This window comes from Camarhynchus parvulus, chromosome 6 (genome assembly GCF_901933205.1).
Source record: "Camarhynchus parvulus chromosome 6, STF_HiC, whole genome shotgun sequence".
Taxonomy (NCBI): domain Eukaryota; kingdom Metazoa; phylum Chordata; class Aves; order Passeriformes; family Thraupidae; genus Camarhynchus; species Camarhynchus parvulus.
In genome coordinates this window covers 11,422,646-11,441,739 of record NC_044576.1, presented here as the reverse complement: position 1 = coordinate 11,441,739, position 19,094 = coordinate 11,422,646, and the positions used below count along the sequence as shown (strand labels likewise).

General features: G+C 41.7%; 1 protein-coding gene across 1 annotated transcript in view; it reads left to right on the top strand.

The window, feature by feature from the left end:
- Positions 1-11,358: 11,358 nt before the first annotated feature.
- The window catches only part of LOC115905311 (L-threonine dehydratase catabolic TdcB-like), a 29,008-nt gene continuing 21,272 nt past the window's right edge, over positions 11,359-19,094 (top strand). Inside the window, exons 1-3 of the mRNA XM_030951524.1 lie at positions 11,359-11,492; positions 15,433-15,459; positions 18,640-18,982. Of these exons, the coding sequence (XP_030807384.1) occupies positions 11,359-11,492; positions 15,433-15,459; positions 18,640-18,982 (504 nt within the window). The remainder of the gene's footprint in view (positions 11,493-15,432; positions 15,460-18,639; positions 18,983-19,094) is intronic.

The window sequence follows — 19,094 nt, the reverse complement described above, 5'->3', positions numbered from 1 at the left end:
TGCCGTGGCTGTGCTGGAGAGCCCCGCAGCCTCCCTCCCGTCCCTCCCTCCCCGGCTTCCTATCGGCTCCTCGTCCAGCCCTTCGTGCTGAGCTTTAGCCAGAGTTAGGCGGAAATATGCCCAGCCTGAGCCAAGATTCTTAAGCTGTTGTCTTCAGTTTCCCTCCTTTTAAAAACACCCTTCCAACTCCATGCACAGCCCAACTATCCAGCCAAGCTGAAAGTGGCCCAGGTTCCCCAAAGTGGGTTTTTTTTACACTTGTATTTATTTACACAGATTACAATGGGAATCGATGAAAACCTTTGGATGCTGTAAATATAGCAAGTGGGGAAAGGCAAGGAAGGGAGAAAGGAGGAGGAAGGTGTGCTGGATGTTTCTGTCCCTGTAGAATTTCATCTGGGGCAGGCAAAGCACTGGGAAACACAGTTTCCAATCTTTAGATCTCGTGAGCTTATAGGGCTTTTACCATTGCTCTTTTTGAAGAGCACAGAAACATCTTCCTCGGGCAGTACAATGTGTGGCAGTCTTGTGGGGAGGTGGTTGTGGTGCTTTATGTTTGGACATTATCATAGGATCTCCTGAGCAACCGTCTGAGCTCTTCTCAGTTTGGCAGGGTTTTAAAATTGGTTGGGCTTGGTAACATCACATGCAAAAATAGCACTGGCAATGTGTGTGATTTTTAACAGGATCTTGGTTGAACATTGTCTTGCAGGTTCCTGGGTGTTGACTGGATAAGCATCAGTCTTTGACCCCTCTAGGCTGATGTTAAAACACTTAAGGTGTCTCCTTCCTGGTATTATTCCTCATGTTCATTTGAGTTACCTTTTTTCAAACTACTGCAAGAAAAAATGAGAGGCCGGTAAGGCATCCTAATTAATCCTGCAGGCCATTGTTCAGGATAGACAGTGTTTTAACCACTGCAAATAAACCCCTGCAAGCTAGAACAGATTTCCTTGGTTTTTACCACCCCCCTAGCAGTCAAAAAATCAGGTTCTTTGAATATCTGAAAATTATCCTGTAGAGATGCTATCTTAGAGTTCAAAGTATAATCGTCCTTAGTGACTTCGATAACAAGTTAGGTTGTAAGCTCAATTGCAAGGCAAAGTAGTCTCAGTAACAGAGATTCTGTGGCTGGAATTTATCTGATAACTTTGATGAGGCATAGAACAACCTTCATGTTTATTAAGCCCTCAGGCTTGGTTTGAATACTTTAATGTTTTTAAGAAATAAAAATTTAAATTAGCTATGAAAATTGGAGTGGCAGTGTTTTTAGCAGTGTTTTAGCTTGAATCACTATGTAGCATACTGCAATTATTACAAATTCTTGTTTTGAGAATAAGTTTGATTATGCCTGCTGAAAACTTACATAAATCTTAATTTCTTATTAACAGGTCCTGAGAGGGGATGTGCAAAAGGTAACAGTGAGTCCAGCCTCGGTTGTACCCTGTGTTTCTATATGAGATGCTGATGTAGTAGGCTGTGATTTTTGAAGTGAGACGTTATCTGTGTGCTGTCTGTGCTTTAAAGAGAGGGGACTGGGGAGCACAAGAAGAATATTTATGAATAGCTGGCTGCTGTTTTCTGAATATGTTTGTCCTTTGGCTCTGTCCTTTTTTTAGCAGAATCACCCAATGCAATCTCTGCATTGCAAAGGGAGCCTGTTCATGGAAGATTTCTGCAAGGTCTCTCTGCCATCCTCTATGCCACACACTAGAAAGCAATAAACATTCATTGAAACAGTTTTCCCTTCAACACACTGTAAAAAAAAATGTCAATTTCCATTCCAGACCACCTTTGCTGAGGCCACTCACTCCCTTTAGAGCACATTTCCTTGAGGTTCCTCCTGAATTGCTCTCAGACTCCTGGAACAGTTCAGTCCCTCTAAGGCACTTGCTGCATATTTTTGCATACTGTGTTATGTTTGACTATAGTGAGGTGCTGGTCTGATAGCCATGGAGAACTAAACAAAATAGTGTGGGTTTTCTCTAGTATTATCCTTCAGGGGTTGTTTCTGTAATCAGAGAGTAGTTTTTTCCACTGCAGGGAAATGCAGCCAGAAAGAATATTTCTGCCAAGTGGGATTCTGCTTTGCAGTAGGACTACCTGTCCTGAGATTTTTCGTCAGGTTGGATAATTACCTCAGATTGCTTTTGTAATTTATAAATACTCAGAAGGAAACTGCAGGGTAAGACAACTGGCAACTAAAGTACAAAAAATCGGGGGATGTGACAATACCCATTAAATTGTAAAGCAGGTTTTTCAGAAGACAGAGAATGTGAGACCAGAAGAAAGAATATGATGCAAACATATTTGTGTTCTGAGAAGTTAGTCAGTAACTGATTGCCATCAGAGAAAGCATTCTTTAGCACATTCATCTTTGAAATGGCCATATATGAGAACACAATGAGATCATATGAATGTAGGTTTGCATAAAATCCAGCTGTTGAGATGTTCCCAAGACACTGGCAGCCAAAAAAAGCATACCAGTGAACAGGGATGTGAATTTATGCCAGCAGGCAGTTTGGTGAAAGGGAGAGCAAACAGAAGGACTAAGTCTATTTTGGGAGGTGCTTTTTTGTTTGTTTTTGGTACAATCTTTCTGTATCTTTTTCTTGGACCAGTTCAATGCTTGGCAAAAGCAATAAATAACTGCACAGTGATCCCACAGGGTGCACAGGGAGAAGGAGTGGACTAAATAAAGGGTATATGTTGACAGAGGACATATGTGCCATGTGAAAAAATCACATTGCTATTGGACATGAAATCCTGCAGCATGGGCTGACAAAGGATATAGCTCAGCAAACTCTTGGGAAAAACAGGACCTTATGTGAAACACAGAGAAAATTAAATGGAGATTACTTCAGGAGACAAAAATATGGTGGGAAAGTAATCCTTGTAGGGAGAGCAAAGTGCCTTACCCTGAAGAAAAGGAAATGAAAGAGTATAATCACCACCCTGGATTTAACACTGGTGGATGATGAAATCTGTGCAAGGTTTGTGTAGTCTGCCTATCTGCCCCTGAGAGCAGATTTGTCTCCGTTAGAGACTGTGGAGGTACCTTAGGCTCTTGTCACAGGCTTAACTTCTGTCAGCTGCTCATGACCAGAAGTTCCTGCTACTTGGAGACTGTTGGATACCTCATGTAAATTGAGACTTGTTACATGACCCATTTGGAAGAGGTCACTTGCTTTCACTCTCAATTAATTTGATTTCTGACTGCTGGGTTGGAGCAGTTGTTGAACAGATGCAGAAGCAGAATTTTATTACCTGGAGAGGCTGATTTGTGCAGAGCAGGCATGCAGCTTTAGGGCTGCTTCTCAGGGAAGCAGAATTTCACTCTGCCACAGTACTTCTGTTTGGTGAACAGATGAGGGGCCTCTTGCAGTGGTGATTTCATTAGAATGAAGTAGACATTGCCATTGAAAGCTTGGGATAGTAGTGATTTTTAGCACACATCCCTGGCAGTCTCCACAGAGCCTCCATGCCTCTGTCGTTCTCGGGCAGCCTCTGTTGGAGTTACAGGTCTGCAGCCTTGAGTGAGTGATCACCTTGAATGAGTGTTCACTTGCAGTGCCAGTGCAAGCCCCTCTCTGGTCTGCTGCATATCAACTTGTACTTGTGTTTATTATCTCTATTTGGAGAGGACATCAAAAAATGTCAAGTTCTCCCACTATTGTCATAAATGCATCATATCTGATGCAGTTCAAAACCCCATATCACGTGGTTCGTAGTGTGAAGCCCTGTGAAGATCAGCTTTGTCTCTGCCCTCCCTGGAGAAGTTAACAAGCCTGTGTGTCATGGAGCAAACTACTCTGAACCAGCCTTCTTCAAAACAATGCATTTTGTGCTACGCCTAGAGCCAGCAGTGAGTCAGCTGCAGGAACTGACTCTCTGGTGTCATCTTGGTGCCAGCACACTAGGCTGGATTCTGTTTGCCAGCATTAGGTAAGCATCCCATGGCTTCAGGCTGTTTTCAGTCTGTGGCTTCAGCTTCCTGAGCAATGATCCGCAAGGAAACTGAATCAGAAAGCTGAAGGAAAAGGTGGGTCACATGGAATATTAGTGAATTATGTTGTTTGTTTTGTATTTTAACAAGTTATGTCCTTTCATTTGACAGATTTCAGGCATTTTATGAAGGCTGGCCATGCCTCAGGAACCCTATGAAATATGATATACAATGTGCCCACCCCTTTTAATGAAAAGAAACTTTCTTTTCTTTAAAAGAAACCTTAGAAAGTTGGATTAACTATATTCCCAGCAAAATTAGTGATTCATGAATAGACTCTTTACTCTCAGTCTTGGATTGCACACATGGTGGCCTGATATTTGCTCTGTTTTCTATTGCAGAAGGTTGTGGCCCTTTGCTGTTGTAACTTACGTGCACCCATTTGCGTCACATAAAAATGGGAAATAGATCTGTGAGTATGTGGTGGATAATATTCAGGGAAAATAATACAGAGGGAAGTCCTTGATTATTCCTCAATTAGAATTACTCAGCTAGTATCTTTAGCAGATCGGTATTGCAAACCACACCAATTAAATGAGATAATTACTTGAAACTGAAGCCACAATTTCTTCCATGAAGGACCTGCTAATACCTGAGAAGCTACTCACGTTGAGTAGCACCTTGCTGAACACCAGTCATGACAAGAGCAAAGGTCTGTTACTTAACGCCTGTGTACCTTTCTCCAGTAGGGGAGGCATCAGCCGTATATGTGGAGCCTTTGAATATAGGTAATGTTTGCCATGTGAGTGGAGATACCTAACAAAACAGAGAAAGAGCTGGAAATAAATCCTATTTTTGTTTGCCACTCAGCATGGTCTCCTTTCCTCTTAATTACCACAAGGTCATGGAGACTCGCAAGGGGAAGAATGACGTGCCAGAGGGAGAAGCCAAGTTAATCGTTCTACTGCCAATTCTCTGAAAATTTACAGTATGTGTATAATTTTAAAGCCAATGCAGTAAAAATCCCTGGTTAAAATTCCTTTTAAAATACGTGTGTGAGTGAATATACAGTACTGTAGCAGGATGAAAATAATTTCTTTGTTATTACAGATCCCTTATGTCTTTAGCTGCAATTTTTCTTCAAACATGCTTCCAATACATGTTTTCAGGCAGAGAGTGAACAAGAATGTGTATGAATTTTTTTTCATCCTGCTGCCTGTGTAGTTAATCACATGATGGGTCCTGTCCAACAAGATTCCCCAACAGTACAGCTAGTTATTACTGTATGGTACTGATGGCTTCTCACCTCTTTAATTCCAGCTGAAAAACTGCAGTAAAAGACAGCTTCAATACTTTCATAATGCCACTACTTAACAGGAGAATGTGTGGTAGTTGCCATAGGGAAATAGTATAACCATAAGAAGGAAGAGAAGGGCCCATGAAAAGATTTCTATTAAAAGTTTGTTCAAGGCATGAAAAACCTTGTGAGCAGATGAACAAATGAACAGATTAGCACACTCCACAAACTCCAGAGGCAGAACATTAACTCCAATTGTTGGAAAACAGATGTGAACTCGACTATTGTCCTCCACCCTTTTTCTAAATTTTTTTCTAATGAGTTCGTTAAAGTGCAATCGGTTCCACATGTATTTAGGAGGGAGCCCGATGGTTGCTATGCTTGCTATTAGTTTGCTGTGTCTGCATGAATGGTTTAGTGTTAAGGATGAAACATCCATGTAGGAAATTGGGATAGCATGGATGCTGTTTCCAATGTCAGATTTTAGGACAGCTTTCCTTGTCTTAAGAGACCAGTTGGCTCAAAGTTAAAAGATTTGTTACAGTATTCTGTCCAGATGCAGTAAAATGCTTTAGATTATCTGTCCCAAATGTTCTTTAATTTGTACCCACCATATTTCTGTTATTCTTACTCTTAGTAAGAATAACAGAAATATTATGTCTTAATGCAGATATTAATCTATGTCATTCTGTAATTTTTATTTGTGTAAGTGCTATCTGTTTTTATCTTTTTGAATACTACTTTTTGCTATCTACAGAATAATGAAGGTATGACTTTCACAGTGGTGACTCTCTAACGTCTCTTCTCATTAACCCTGAGAAAAGAGGAAATACAAGATTAGAGGATAAAAAAGCCGAAGGGAAATGGAGGGCTCATTGCATGTGTTCGAGGAGTAAGAAGCATCAAAAGGTGAGGACAGGAGCCAATTGAATCATCAGGATACTATAAATAATTCTGCAGTAATCTCTTTATCATTAAAAAAGTGAATTAGGAGAAGCTGGTGGGCAAAAGCCTATGGTTTGAATTTAGAAGAAATTATAGCAGTGCAGGGTGCACAGAGTGTTCTGCTGGGGCCACTGAGAGGGACTTGATCGCACAGCTTTGATGGGATTGTTGGAAGGAGAGCGTGGGAGCAGGCGGAGGCGAGGTGGGGAAGGGCCGTGGGGAGCGGGCTGGCATACACGTGTGGCTGCCCCTGGCAGCTGGGGAGCTGCCCCTCAGGTGGCACTGAGGTGACCCATTTCTGGCCACCGGGTTACCCGGGGGCCGCTTCCTCTCCTGCCCCATCTTGGCTCCGGCGGCTGCTTCTCTCTCCTCCTCCCGCAGCAGCGCTGGGCAGAGCCCAGGTGAGCTGATCTCCGGCACAGCGTGAACTGCAGCCGAGAGTTCAGTGTTTTAATTAGCACAGCGGCAGGGCAGGGAAGAGGATTTGGATCCCTGAGTGTCTCGGACAAGGTCACACCCCGGCAGTTCGTACTTGACCCTGATCGCGCTGGGGCCGCTGGGGGAGCAGGGCTCGGTCCGTGTCCGTGCCAGGGGCTGGCGAGGGGCACCAGGCGGGCACCCACTCGTGCTCAGCACAAACGCCGTCTGTGCCGCACTGCTGCTGGGTCCAGCATCCTCCGAGGCATTGTAAGCCTCTGAAAGCATCGTGTAGTGGTTATGTACAGGCTGTGGCAAATCAGAATCACCTTGGGAGTTAAGTTTGTTAAAGACCCCCAGGGTCAATTGTGTTTCAGCTCACGTTCACTTGCCATGTGAATGCCTCATGATCTCTGTTAGTGAGAAAATATTATTGCAGTAGTGCTTTGAAATTATATGGTGCCACTCTGATGGTCTAATGTGTCTGGAAAAGCAGAAGTGAAGCAGCTGATCACAGTTGCTGTTCTGTGCACAGAGAATCAAATGCAGATTTTCAGCAATTCCCTGTGTGGGCTTCAGCCAGGGCACTTCCACTTAGTGTGAACACAAGTGCATGACCAGTGCTTTAGACCACATGGGCAAAACCCCTGGGGCCAGTGACAGCATAAGGGATCTCATGTTTTTCAAAGATAACTGGATATAGTCTTTGTTCATTAATACAATTTTGTGAGGTGGCTTAGAATAGACTCCTGGGTACTTTCATGCATCTGCAATGCTAATCTGCTGCCTCTGCATATATTATAAATGTTATCCTACCACTTGAAACTGAGATAAGCAAGATGTTAAATATCTCAAATAGCAGCACAAAATATTTTGCTGGTTCTTACCAGTTATTTAGTCTCAGTAGAAGAGAATGTTCATTTTTTTGTTACAACAAGGCACAAGCTTTGTGTCTCCAGTTTTTCCTCATCGAATGCTATTCGTTCAGCATCTTAGTATTAGACCTCTTATGGATATAAATACTATTTTGAGGAGATAATTTTTGGACTCTAATGTAAGCTTTTGCTCTTTGCCTTGAGAAATATCTCATCCTTTCTGCAAAATGTTTACATAAAACAGATGCAGTCTGTCCCAAAACTTTAGATAAAGGCACATCCAGGCTTCCCTGCTGCCTCTTGCTCCAGCAAATATGTTCTTTGAATTGATGCCTGCTCTTTGTTTCAGGCTCTGTGAAATACAGCTTGGGAAAGCTACTTCTGTTTCCACTGATTTGAATCTACCTTGTCAGCCTTTTCTGAGATCTCCAATGATGGTAAATGGGAATGTGACATTTTACTGTTGTGGGTCAGCTGCTGACAAACATAAGCAAATAAAAATATAAAGACTTGGGGCAGAAACTTTGGTCTGCTCTATGAATATTGATTTATGAAGACTCTGAGATGGGAGTTAAATTAGTATCTTTAATTAGAAGGAAATGGGAATCTTTTTGGTGCCTATTCTTTTTTTTTTCTTCTTTCTGGTTTATTTTTTTATGTGGTAATTCTTTATGAGTCGCCTGTATTTTTTTATCCATACTGATTATCACAGTGGTTTGCCACCACATTTGCATCAATATGTTGCATAATCCTCAATTATCATTTTGGTTTTCTGAGTTACTATTCTCTGAGAAAGTTTTATTGTTTTTCTTGGCTTAACTGTAGACTGTCTCCACCCTCTTTCCTTCTGCAAGTGATCAAATTCTGTAAAGAATTCTCTGCTTTGGATAGACTATCACTTCCCACCCATGCTGTTCTCGCTGAGGTTGGAAATGTTATTAGTTTTATTTAGTGTAGGGAAAAGCTTGGCTAACCCTTCAAAACAATCTTTCAAGTCCTGTAATTCAATAAAGTCCTTATTTACAATTGCCATAGCTATTTTTCTCAGTGCTGTCCAAACTGAGTTCTCTCTGGTTACAAGAGAATGAAGCATTGTTTTCCATTCTGACAGCAAAATGGTTCTATTTTATTTTTTAGTTCAGGAAAAGTGCAACATAACCTTGTTTAAAACACTTTCTAGAAAAAGAGGCAGCTGTGACTCTCCACATTATGCTTTTCTTAATGGGGTTTATGCCAGGGACTGAGGAAGGAAGGCTGGCAGTTATATATGACCTGGTGAGTATAAAACTGTGATTCTGAGATTTGGATTTTCCAATTCTTTCCAGTGCTAATCATTGCTTTTTCTTACACACCAACACATGAGCACTGTATTTCAGTTCTCTCTGTTGATTTAACTGTGTGGTTTATTTTTTTCTTTGGACTCAAAATTGTCTAAGTACAAGATAATATTTTATTATGATGTGGATAAAACCACTTCCCAGTAACTGCCATTTCAGATGTACACAGTGCCTCTGACCAAGTCTGGTTTTACTGAGGTCTCAGCCTAAAGCTGGGCAGATATGAACAACGATTTCCTTGCACAAACACACAAAGTGTGAGTGGTGGCAGCATGGAAGTTGTAAATTAAACCTTTGGAAGGCTATACAACACTGAGGCATTGGCTTCCCTCCCTTAGGACCCACCAAAGAGTAGCTTGGAGGGAAGTAAGAAACTCTAGATTTTAAAAGAAATGTCATCTCCTGGGTGACCTGTAACTTAGTGTCTTTGACAGCTTCATGGCTATTGTGTTAGATATCACTTGACTGTACCAGCACTGCAATTGTATCTTACTTATCCCTTCCTTCCACCCATGTAAAAGAAAAAAATCAAAGCTGAAAGCTAGTTTTTCCTTCTTGTGGTAATTGTGGTGTGTTTTAAAGCACTGTGAACAGGTTTGGAAGTGGCAAGGACTTTGAAAGAATGTTTGACATGGGCTGAAATCTGCAGCAGAAATTCCCAAAGATCCTTTTTCTGTAGCTGGCTGCTTGTTTGAGAGTGTTTTACAGGGATAGCAATTCAGTGCTTCATATACTTCTGTCATGCAACAGCTTGGTGAATTTTTTTCCAGCTTCTTGACCAAATGGTCCCAGCACTCCTTTAACCCATGCAGCGTGATCTAAGTGTCAGTCATAGATCAAGCCTTGTTTGTGAGGAACTGAATTCATGTCAAGACTTGAGCTCATCAGTCTGGACCCCCAGATACCCAAGAGCCAAAGGAATTGCCATTTTCACTGCTATAAAGTTCCATTTCCTGCCCACCATTGCAGCTCAGCTGTGTTGTGAACAGAGTGGTAACTCCCCCTGCCTTCCCTCTGCCCTTCAAGGCACCAGTGAAGTTGGCCTGAAGGTGACTTGGCCGCAGGGCTGCAAGTGCTCTTAGCAGCTGAGTGCATTCTTTCCTCATCTCCCCTGGCAGCAGCATGCTGCTGGGCTGTGGCCACTTGTAGCACATGGCACCACCACAACCTGCGCATCCACCACCTGGAAAAGAAAGAATAAAAGGGGTCTGTGTGTGAGAAACTGGAAAAAATGGTGAATCTGGAGCTTCATCAGTATGAAGTGAAGAGAACATGGGCCTGCCTGCCACGCCGGTGTAGGAAAGGCTCCACCAGCACAGCTCAGACTTTCCAGAGATCCCAGAAGACTATTTGAGCATTTATTTTGACTCTCCCATATAAATCTTATTATAGTATTTCTCATGATATCCTGTGGGGAGAGTTAGGTCACAGCTTGGGTTAGATTTCATGATGTGCCTGTTTTCTGTCTTGGAGATTAAGATTTTGTATGCTCTCAGTAGAAAGCAGGAGGGTACTGAGGGCCCACTCATACCTGGAAATAGATACCTGGTTCATCTCCAGGCAGTCTGGAGACTGCACTCCATCAGGAATATATTTGAGAAGAGAGGAACCACAAAAGGATCTCTGCCCCATCCCTGCTGCACAGCCATTCTGTATCTGGAACTGTGACTCTGCCTTTGCTAGTGCTCTCTCAGGGCAAAGAAAGACAGATTTAGATGGAGTTTATATATTATATATATATACGCACACACGTATATTTCTATATAGATATATAAACCCCATATATTTATATTAAAAAATAGATATAACAGATGTCTATGTCGATATAGCTAACTTGCTGCAGTACTTCCCCTAGATGGTGTTTTCTGTTCTTTATGATCTAGACACCTGTATTTTTCTGCTGCAGGGACCTGTGCCAAGAGAAGACCCACACAAGCTGAGCTGTCTCCTCTGTGCCTCAGTCCCATGAGGAGCCATGTCCCTTGGAGCTGCCTGAAAGGATCCCTGCAGAGACACAGCCACCCCAAACCTGGCACCCCTTTCCTGCTGCTCAGTCATGGGCCCTGCAGCTGGTGGGGATCATGCTCCACAGCTAAGCAGTAAGTAACTAAAGCTTCAAGTGTCCTGCTAACAGAGCGTCACCCAAGCATAATCCAGGCCCTGACTCAAATTGACAAGGACAGGTTGGGCTCTGAAATAATCTCTTTAAATAGCAGCAGCCATCTCTTTCAAAGGCACTTCCCCCCCAGCCAGCCCTGAGAGCTGCTTACAGCGCACTGCCTGCTATTTCCCACCCTGGCAGTGCAGGGCTGACACTTCTCACAGGCCAGTGTGTCCCCTGCCAGCAGTGTCCCAGCTTTGCTTTGCACCAGGAGTTACCATGAATTTTGCAGCACAGTTTATCTACTTCAGGGTCTTAAAAAACAGAAGCCCCAGGGAGCGCTACAGGGAAGACGAAGATTACGATCCTTTCTGGCAAAGGTTGGAGAATATTGCTGTCTGACTTAGAGCTAGAGTGCTCCTCTATCCCCCTCAGGGGTCATGGTCAGCCCTCGGGGTCCCCCCAGGGCCAGGCCCACGGACGTGACAACCCCTGGACCCCTCCTGCCTCCTTATGCTGTCGTAGTTGGAGTTTTGCTTCGCCTCGTTGTTTATTTAGTCGCTGTGCTGTATAGGTAATGCTTTCTTTTTCCTTTCCTTAATTCCTTAAAAAAAATCAAACCAAGCAAAAAATCCAGGAAACTGCAATTTTCCATAATCTCCCAGGGTTCTGTGGATATGGGTTGCTCTTGGAGTTACCCACTAGAAGTGGTGGAGATTTTAATATTTTCAGCCCACAGAGTTCAGCTTTTTATTTCTTCATGAGTACGGTATCAAAAATAACCCTCGACAGGACAGTGGACTGCTGAAAATTTATCTTGGGATAGCCCATGTCAGATCCTGTTATTACAATTCTGTGGTTGTCTTTGTTATGGTGCTTATGGTGATCTTGAATTCCTGTTTTCAGACTTGGATGGTGCAGATGGAATTTAAGAGTCATCTAGTGTCCTTGTGTAGCATGGGCTGAGGCTGTGCGCACACATGGCACGGTGGTGTTGTGCAACCTCATTCTTAACCTTTTCCATAGTTTGTTTTTCCCTCCATTTTATTATCCGGACACCACTATTGAGATCACGCTCTGGTTTTGCCAGATGTGGTACAAACAAGGAACAGTTCTCATTTCCTGCATCTCCTTGTCACAGATGTTGTTAACATTTAAGATATAAATTGTTTCAGTGGGCCTGATGCTGTTAATAAAGGGGAAGACAAGGTCTTTGGCACTGTAAAAAGGGCTTACCCAAAGTCACCCATGATATGACCTGTTCTGCAGTGCACTGTGAATCTCCTTTTGGCACAGAACCACTCTTTGCTCTATGTTGAGTTATGTTATTCATTCCTAATTGGAAGTGAATTTTGGAGATGTTAGTCACCAGAAAACCTCTAGACTCAGAATATATTCAACTTAGGAAAAAGTTTAATTGCTTAATGAGTTTTAGCTGCCAAACTCTGTGCACTGTTGGATAGCTATCATTTGACATTCACAGCTGTGAATGTCCTATAAGAACTTCTGAGAGGGATGGGTCTGTTTGAGGGACAGTTGGTTACCTCTCCTTCAACATTTCCATCATTAGTGCTGTTGTGAATTCCTCTTGCTTTCAGATTCTTTTTCCTAGTGTTTTCTGTTTAGCAGCTGACACCTGCATAGTGTGTATAGAAGAATGGCAATAGATTATGACCACAGATGGAGGCATATATAGTGCTAGGCTCAGGCTCCGGTAAATCTGACTTGCTAAAAGTAAGGAGAGATTTTATCAGAGGTGATAATACAGCTTGGTTGTTTGCTGCATGAGCTTGAGCTTTCTTGGTGTGTGTTGCTGGTGCAGCACCGCACAGGTTTGTCAGGCCTGTATAAGATGAATGAAGCTCTAATGGCCTGCTCAGTCTTAAGGCTTGGTTATCATGTAGCTATCTCTGCTGGATTGTCCCCCAGCATGGTTACTATGCCCCGACCTCCTTGTCATTACGACACTGATAAACAGCCCTGCGGAAGTCTTAGGCAAGCCACTGGATCTGTCTGTGTCCCAGTGTCCATCAATAAAGTTGAGCTAATATTTGCTGAACTTGTCCTTCTGTTTAGGGGAAGGTGGTGGTGATTCCTATGTGATTTAGTAACAATCACTTTGCACAGGCTTTAGATATATAAAGGTCAGACATGCATTTTATATTTCTATCCTGTATGTGCCACTGGTTGGAGTGATACAGTCTCAAATGGGTGTTTCTAAGTACTAGTATTACACAAAATACTGATAATTCAATGCACTGTCAAAATAATGATAATTCAAGACAGTCATATTTAGAGGGCAGTATTGTCTTTGATTTGTTTTGAATTTATTGTCAAAGAGAGAGAATTGTCAAATTTATTGTGCTCTCTCCCTGTGCCCGCAGGAGTTTGTCACCCTGTAGTGATGGGCAGGGCACTCAGATACTATTGAGTGCATAACCTGGAATTTCTGGTAGTGAAGATGGCATTTGTTATGATCCTTCTTGATACTTTTATCTCAGCAAGCCTCTATTTTTCTAACATTTTTCTTTCATAAAGTCACACTTGCACAAGTTGCTGAGATGCTTTAAAGAATTGCTGCTATTGCAGTATTTGGGTGTATTTGGGAATGGGTAAAAAGGTAGAAGAGGAGTTCAGATTGAATGTTGATGAGCTACTGGAGAAGGGGATTGCAACAAACAAGGAAAATATCAGAGGGGTCTGGGAGGCTCAGGTGGAAAGAAGGGTCAGAGGAGACAGCACTGGGACATGGAATTAGAAGGATTAATGGAGCTGGAGAGGTTCTGGGTAAAAGGGATTTGGATGAGGGAAATATCCTCTCTGTCATATCCTGGGATTGCCTCTTTCTCACTCCTGTAAGAGGAGATCCCAGCCACATTGCAGTCATAACCCAAGCAGATTGCACCTGCAGCAGGCTGCTCACCCTGCCTTGCCCCCTGTACCTGACCCATCTCTGCTCAACACTGAGGAAAGAGGCAGAAGTGGCTTCAAATGGGGTCACCTTTTGCCTTAATAAGTATTCTGAACTTGCAGGTGTAAGATCTGAGCCCAGTTACCTGAAAGCAAATGACAAATCTGTCAAAAGCTGTTTCTTACCAATGTCTTGGTCAGCATGTTCCAGGAAAGTCTTCAGGGAGCCTGAAGGTGATGGCAGCATATAGGTATGACCTTAAGAAACCCCTACACCCAAAACACTAAAAAAGGACAAAATTAAAATCCATATATAGAGAAGATGTGCATATGAGTTTGAAGTGGTATTCAAGTTTAATGTTTTCTGACTGCTCAACTGCACATTTTGCATCACTGTCAGTCCCTCTTTATAGTGAATGTATATCACTGTGAATGCAGATGACAAAAGCTGCTGTAGAAATGACAAAGAAAGGCTGAGTTTTCAGTCTTATATTAAAATTAGTTTCCTTTTGTGAGTTGAATTTTCATCTGGGAACCAGTACATGGGAATGTATGTCCATAATTTCAACTTCATGTCTGCCTCAAAACATGCTGTTGTGACTCATTTTGGAAGTGTAAAAGCTGCCAAATGGGCCGACTGCTGGCATTGGGTACATCTGCAATCAAAATGGCAACACTGGGTCAGGCCAAAGAGCAGTCCTCCTCTGTGTCCTCTCTCTAGGGGTGGCCAGTAACAGAACTGGGAAAAAAATGAAAGCCACCTAAGACACTCTTTCTCACATGCTTTCATTGGAGTTTGCTCAGGGGCTTCCTGAATCACAGATTAATTCTTGAATGATGTGTGTGTTGGTCACTGCTTCCATTTAGTTGTGCATTTTTTAGAAGCCTGTTTACATTGCTGTTCTTTGTAGAGTCCTCTTGCAATGAGTTCTGTGAGCTAATTATTTTCTCTAAGAAGGGAAATTTTAAATTTTCTACCTCATACTTTAATACCATCTCTCCCTAACATTTGTACTGGGCAGAATTGTGTCTAGTCTTTCACACTTTGCTATTCCCTGGACATGCATGATTTTGCAGATTTTGTTCCTTCAGTTTTAGAAGCTGAGGGGATCCAGTGCATCAGTTTAATCTGTTTAGTCTGTTTTGTGGGTGCTGAGGCAGGCAATCTGAAGTGCTTCACCATGGGGACCTGTAACTGTCCATCATTGCACACTTGTATGCTTCTCTGTCTAACAAAGGCAACAGTTGTGGTCTTTAGGTATAGCATGCATTATTGCCTTTCATCTTCCCAAAATTATTTTTGCTGGTTTTAATATTTTCTTAGTTTGTTAATATTGCTATTTTTGAATTTTTTCCCTAGTGCTGTTTAACTTGGTGAATATTATCAGTATGTTAAAAAAAAACCAAACTGGAAATAGAAAAATTATTCATTCCAAGTTGTTGCTTTTTATTATTGTAGGAGTACATTTTGGTACATACTGTTTTTGCATTGACTTTGAGATTTTAAAATATGTAAAGCTATCTACTTAAACAAGTGATATTTTTTCCTGTGCCTTAATTGTTTATGGAAAGTCTGCATATGGATCTTCTCTTTTTTTTTCCAGTTATGCTGAGCAGCTGTTCTTGAAAAAGTAGGTTTATAAACTGTATTTTCATGTTTGCATTTACTAATCACTTTAAAGGTAAAATGTTGTAATTTATAACCATGTAACAAAGCTTGCCAGCTGGGTGTTTGTTTTATGTCTGGAAATAAACAGACCTTTTAATGAAAACTTGTGACAAGCTCCAAAAAAGGAAAAGCTCCATTTGAAAGGAGCAGTGCTTTATATGCTGGGGTTTGGATTTATATTGGCTCAGATCTTCAGCTGGTGGACCTGGCTGCTGGAGTGAGGGCTGGATTCTGTGACTGTGTTTGAGAAGTCACGTGCTGTGTTTTTGTGAGCACTTGCATGCTTTGCTGCCTGTAAAAGAAATCCATCTGGATCTCTGCCAAGCATGTGGAATGCTTTTGAGGCAAGAAATACTTTTGACCCAATAGGGCCATTAATTCCCCATTTGTGATATGTGATCAAACGTCAGCGCAGTGTTTACCTTGGGAGTTTGAGAGCTCTAGGAGGGTCTGTGGCACATCCAGGTGGGCTCAATATGGGAAAATGTCATTTTCTAATGTAAATGAGACATGTGGGTGTAGAAGAAGAATCAAAGTTATTCTGAAGAAAATACACACAATACATGTATATACAATAGAATTATATCCCTTGATGAAGAGGCTGCTGACTTTTCAGATGCAAATGTATGATAGTTTTTGTATTAAATATTGAGATGGTAGTAATTCAGCTGTGCTCTAAACCTAACTCAAGCCTGAAAAGCCTATACATATTTTACAGCTGTTTGATTTCTGTTCCTCTTTTCCAATGGCCACAAGGTGCTGTCTCCATTGGAGTCCTGAGCAGATACTCACTGGTCATGGGAGTGGTACTGCACATCAAGGACTGAGAATCTGATTTACTTCCCTCCTTTTTGTTCTGCCACAAAAAGGGAAACCTAAGACTAGGGCAAAAAGTCAATATACCATTTTAGTCTATTTGCAGGTACAAATAATTGACATCACTAGTGTGATGAGGCATTACCATGCACTTGTTCTTTCTCACAGAATCCTGCTTCATTGATAAACCTCTTGTGGTCATCTTTGCATGGGTGTTTTTATAGACTTTTTGATTGCAACAGATGCAATGAAAAACAAGAATTGTTCTTCCATGTCAAATGCCAGTTGGTTAAAAAACTGACCATAAACTCACAAATTTTTGATCTGCCTACTTTTTTTTTACCCTACGTAGACCCCTTTAAACCATTTCCAGTGTAAGAACATAATTCATTGCCAATGCTTGCCAAACATTTTAGACAGTATGTGCAGAAATAAGACATGTCTGTTCTTCCTTTTGGAGTGGTTATGGGAGTCTGTGATATGGAAAATATTTTTCAGAAGGGAGAGGCATGGAATGAATTCTACCAGCGCTGTGGCCTCTTGGGTGCTGCTGGTGCTGTTGTTTTTTGGGGGCTGTGCTGTAACAAGTTCACAGGGAGGCAGTCTGATCTGGTTCTCAGCTTTGCATTAAGCAGACTAATGTGCACCCGAGCTAACACTGGAAGCTTAACATCCTTATGAAGTGTTCCAGCTGTCTAACCCCAATGGAGCAGAGATGCAGAAAAGTATGGAACAGAGCTCCTTGATAAGTTACTTGATTTGAAAGCAGAATGCCTGGTGTTAGGCTGTATCAGCTTTAAGATAAAGTATTGGGAAAATACTTTAGATCACAAATTTCAATATAAAGAGGTTACAAATGTGTATATATTTTATTTGTCTTAGAAAGTTAGTGTTCTCATTAATTTTAGAGAGAGAAGATCTTGCTACAAAAATTTTCTCCTGTGAAGCTATACAGAATGATGCTGTGGCATATTATTTGATTCTAATAATAAAACATTTTATGTTGCCCATATTGTTATGTGAATTCCTCAGTGGAAAAATTGGAAGTTTAATAGGTGCCAGAGCTACTGGCACAGATTATTGATACCATTAAGGAAATGGATGATGCTGCCCAAAGTGGGCAATTGCTCAAAAAACAGATGTTTCTAAATATTTAAAAATTCTTTGGGAAGTTGCTGCAAAGCATATTATGGTGTTGATCACTGCTGTAAAATGTGCTTTAGCCAGTCCTGTTGATGGATAGCTGCAAAACTTAGACCCAAATTATTTTAGGAAAAAGGTAAATATTTTTTGGGGGGGTAATGCTGGAATGTCTGACATGATTTAACACATTTGGTTTTAGAAAACCATTTCTGCCAAATAGATGAATAGTGAGTCATGCAGAGGAGCATATACCATCTGTCTAATCACAGCCACAAACCAGGGGTGGTATCAGCTCTTCTCCAAATCACTGGTCTTCTGCTGAATGCTCCCTTTCCCCATAATAATCTCCAAATTCCAAGAATTCCTAGAAGCTTTGCATTTATCTGTCAGTAGAGCTGCAGAATCCTGCACTACTGTCCAGTGTTCCTTGTGGACTGAGCGCTGTGGAACATAGAGTCAGGCAGTTGAAGGCAGCAAATCCTGCTAATTTTTCTGGCAGTGCTGTCTCTCATATGTTTCCTGGGGAAGGAGATTTTTGTGCCATCACATTTCTGCCATATCTACAGAGATATTTACCCATGAAATGTTAACCCACAGATCAGAAGACCTAATTCTTTAGCTCTGTAGGAGGATATAATTATTATACCTTATCTGAGTAATTTTCTTCCCCTCACAAGGCAGTTTATGGCTGTCAAGGGTACACTCTGCAAGTATGCAAGGGCAGAGAGCACATGTACAATGTAGTGGCATTTGTTACTGCTATTAATAGTTTATGGGAATGGTCTGCAGCAGCTCCTTGCCTTTTTTGAAAAAGATAGAATTGTGTACAACTCCAGTTATTCCAAAATTTTTGGAAGCACTGAACTAGGATCATTTCTGGTTGGTTACTGAGTACTAAGGAAGGTCTTGGTGTCCAGACAGCACAGGTTATATATTTCTTATTTTCTTGGGTAGGACAGTTTCACAGTTTGCCCACATGTTAGGTTATTTCTGGCTTTTCTAACAGCTGGAAGGTTACAGTTCCTTTCAGTGCACCTACAGGTAGGTATTGTGTCAGTAGCATCTCATTCTGCCTGTTTGAGGCTTGCAAAGAGCAACTGAGATGTGCATCCTTCTAAAATGCTAAATATCAAGCCTTTAATCATTCAAGCCTTTCTAACAAGTTTCTTTTATTTCATTTCAGGGATGACAATAAAATAAAGAAACAAGACATCCCAGCAGTTTGTGATCTTCACCGCTGTAAGGATGTCCCTGTAAGAAATGGCCTTATTGGGCAGAAGCCACCCTCTATCAACCCTGAGAGACTGAAGGATTTTGGTGAGGAGGATTACCTGAATGGGCATGTGAAGACCTGGGAAATGAAGATAGTGAGCCGGAATGAGGAGTTACTCAGGGGTGCCCTTTCCTGCATCCCTCAGCCAAGCAGTAGGACCAGCCTGGCAAGCTGTAACAGGCTGATTCGGTTTGAAGACATTAGTGCAGCAGCCTTCAAAATCCAGTGTGGTGTTCAGAAAACCCCCTGCATGGTAGGGAATCTTTATGGTTTTGCATTCTCTCAATGTTTCTTTTTATTTGCCTTATGAAAGTCGATCAGAAATGAAGAAAGGGTATGTGTGAATTGCAGCAGATAGATCTGTG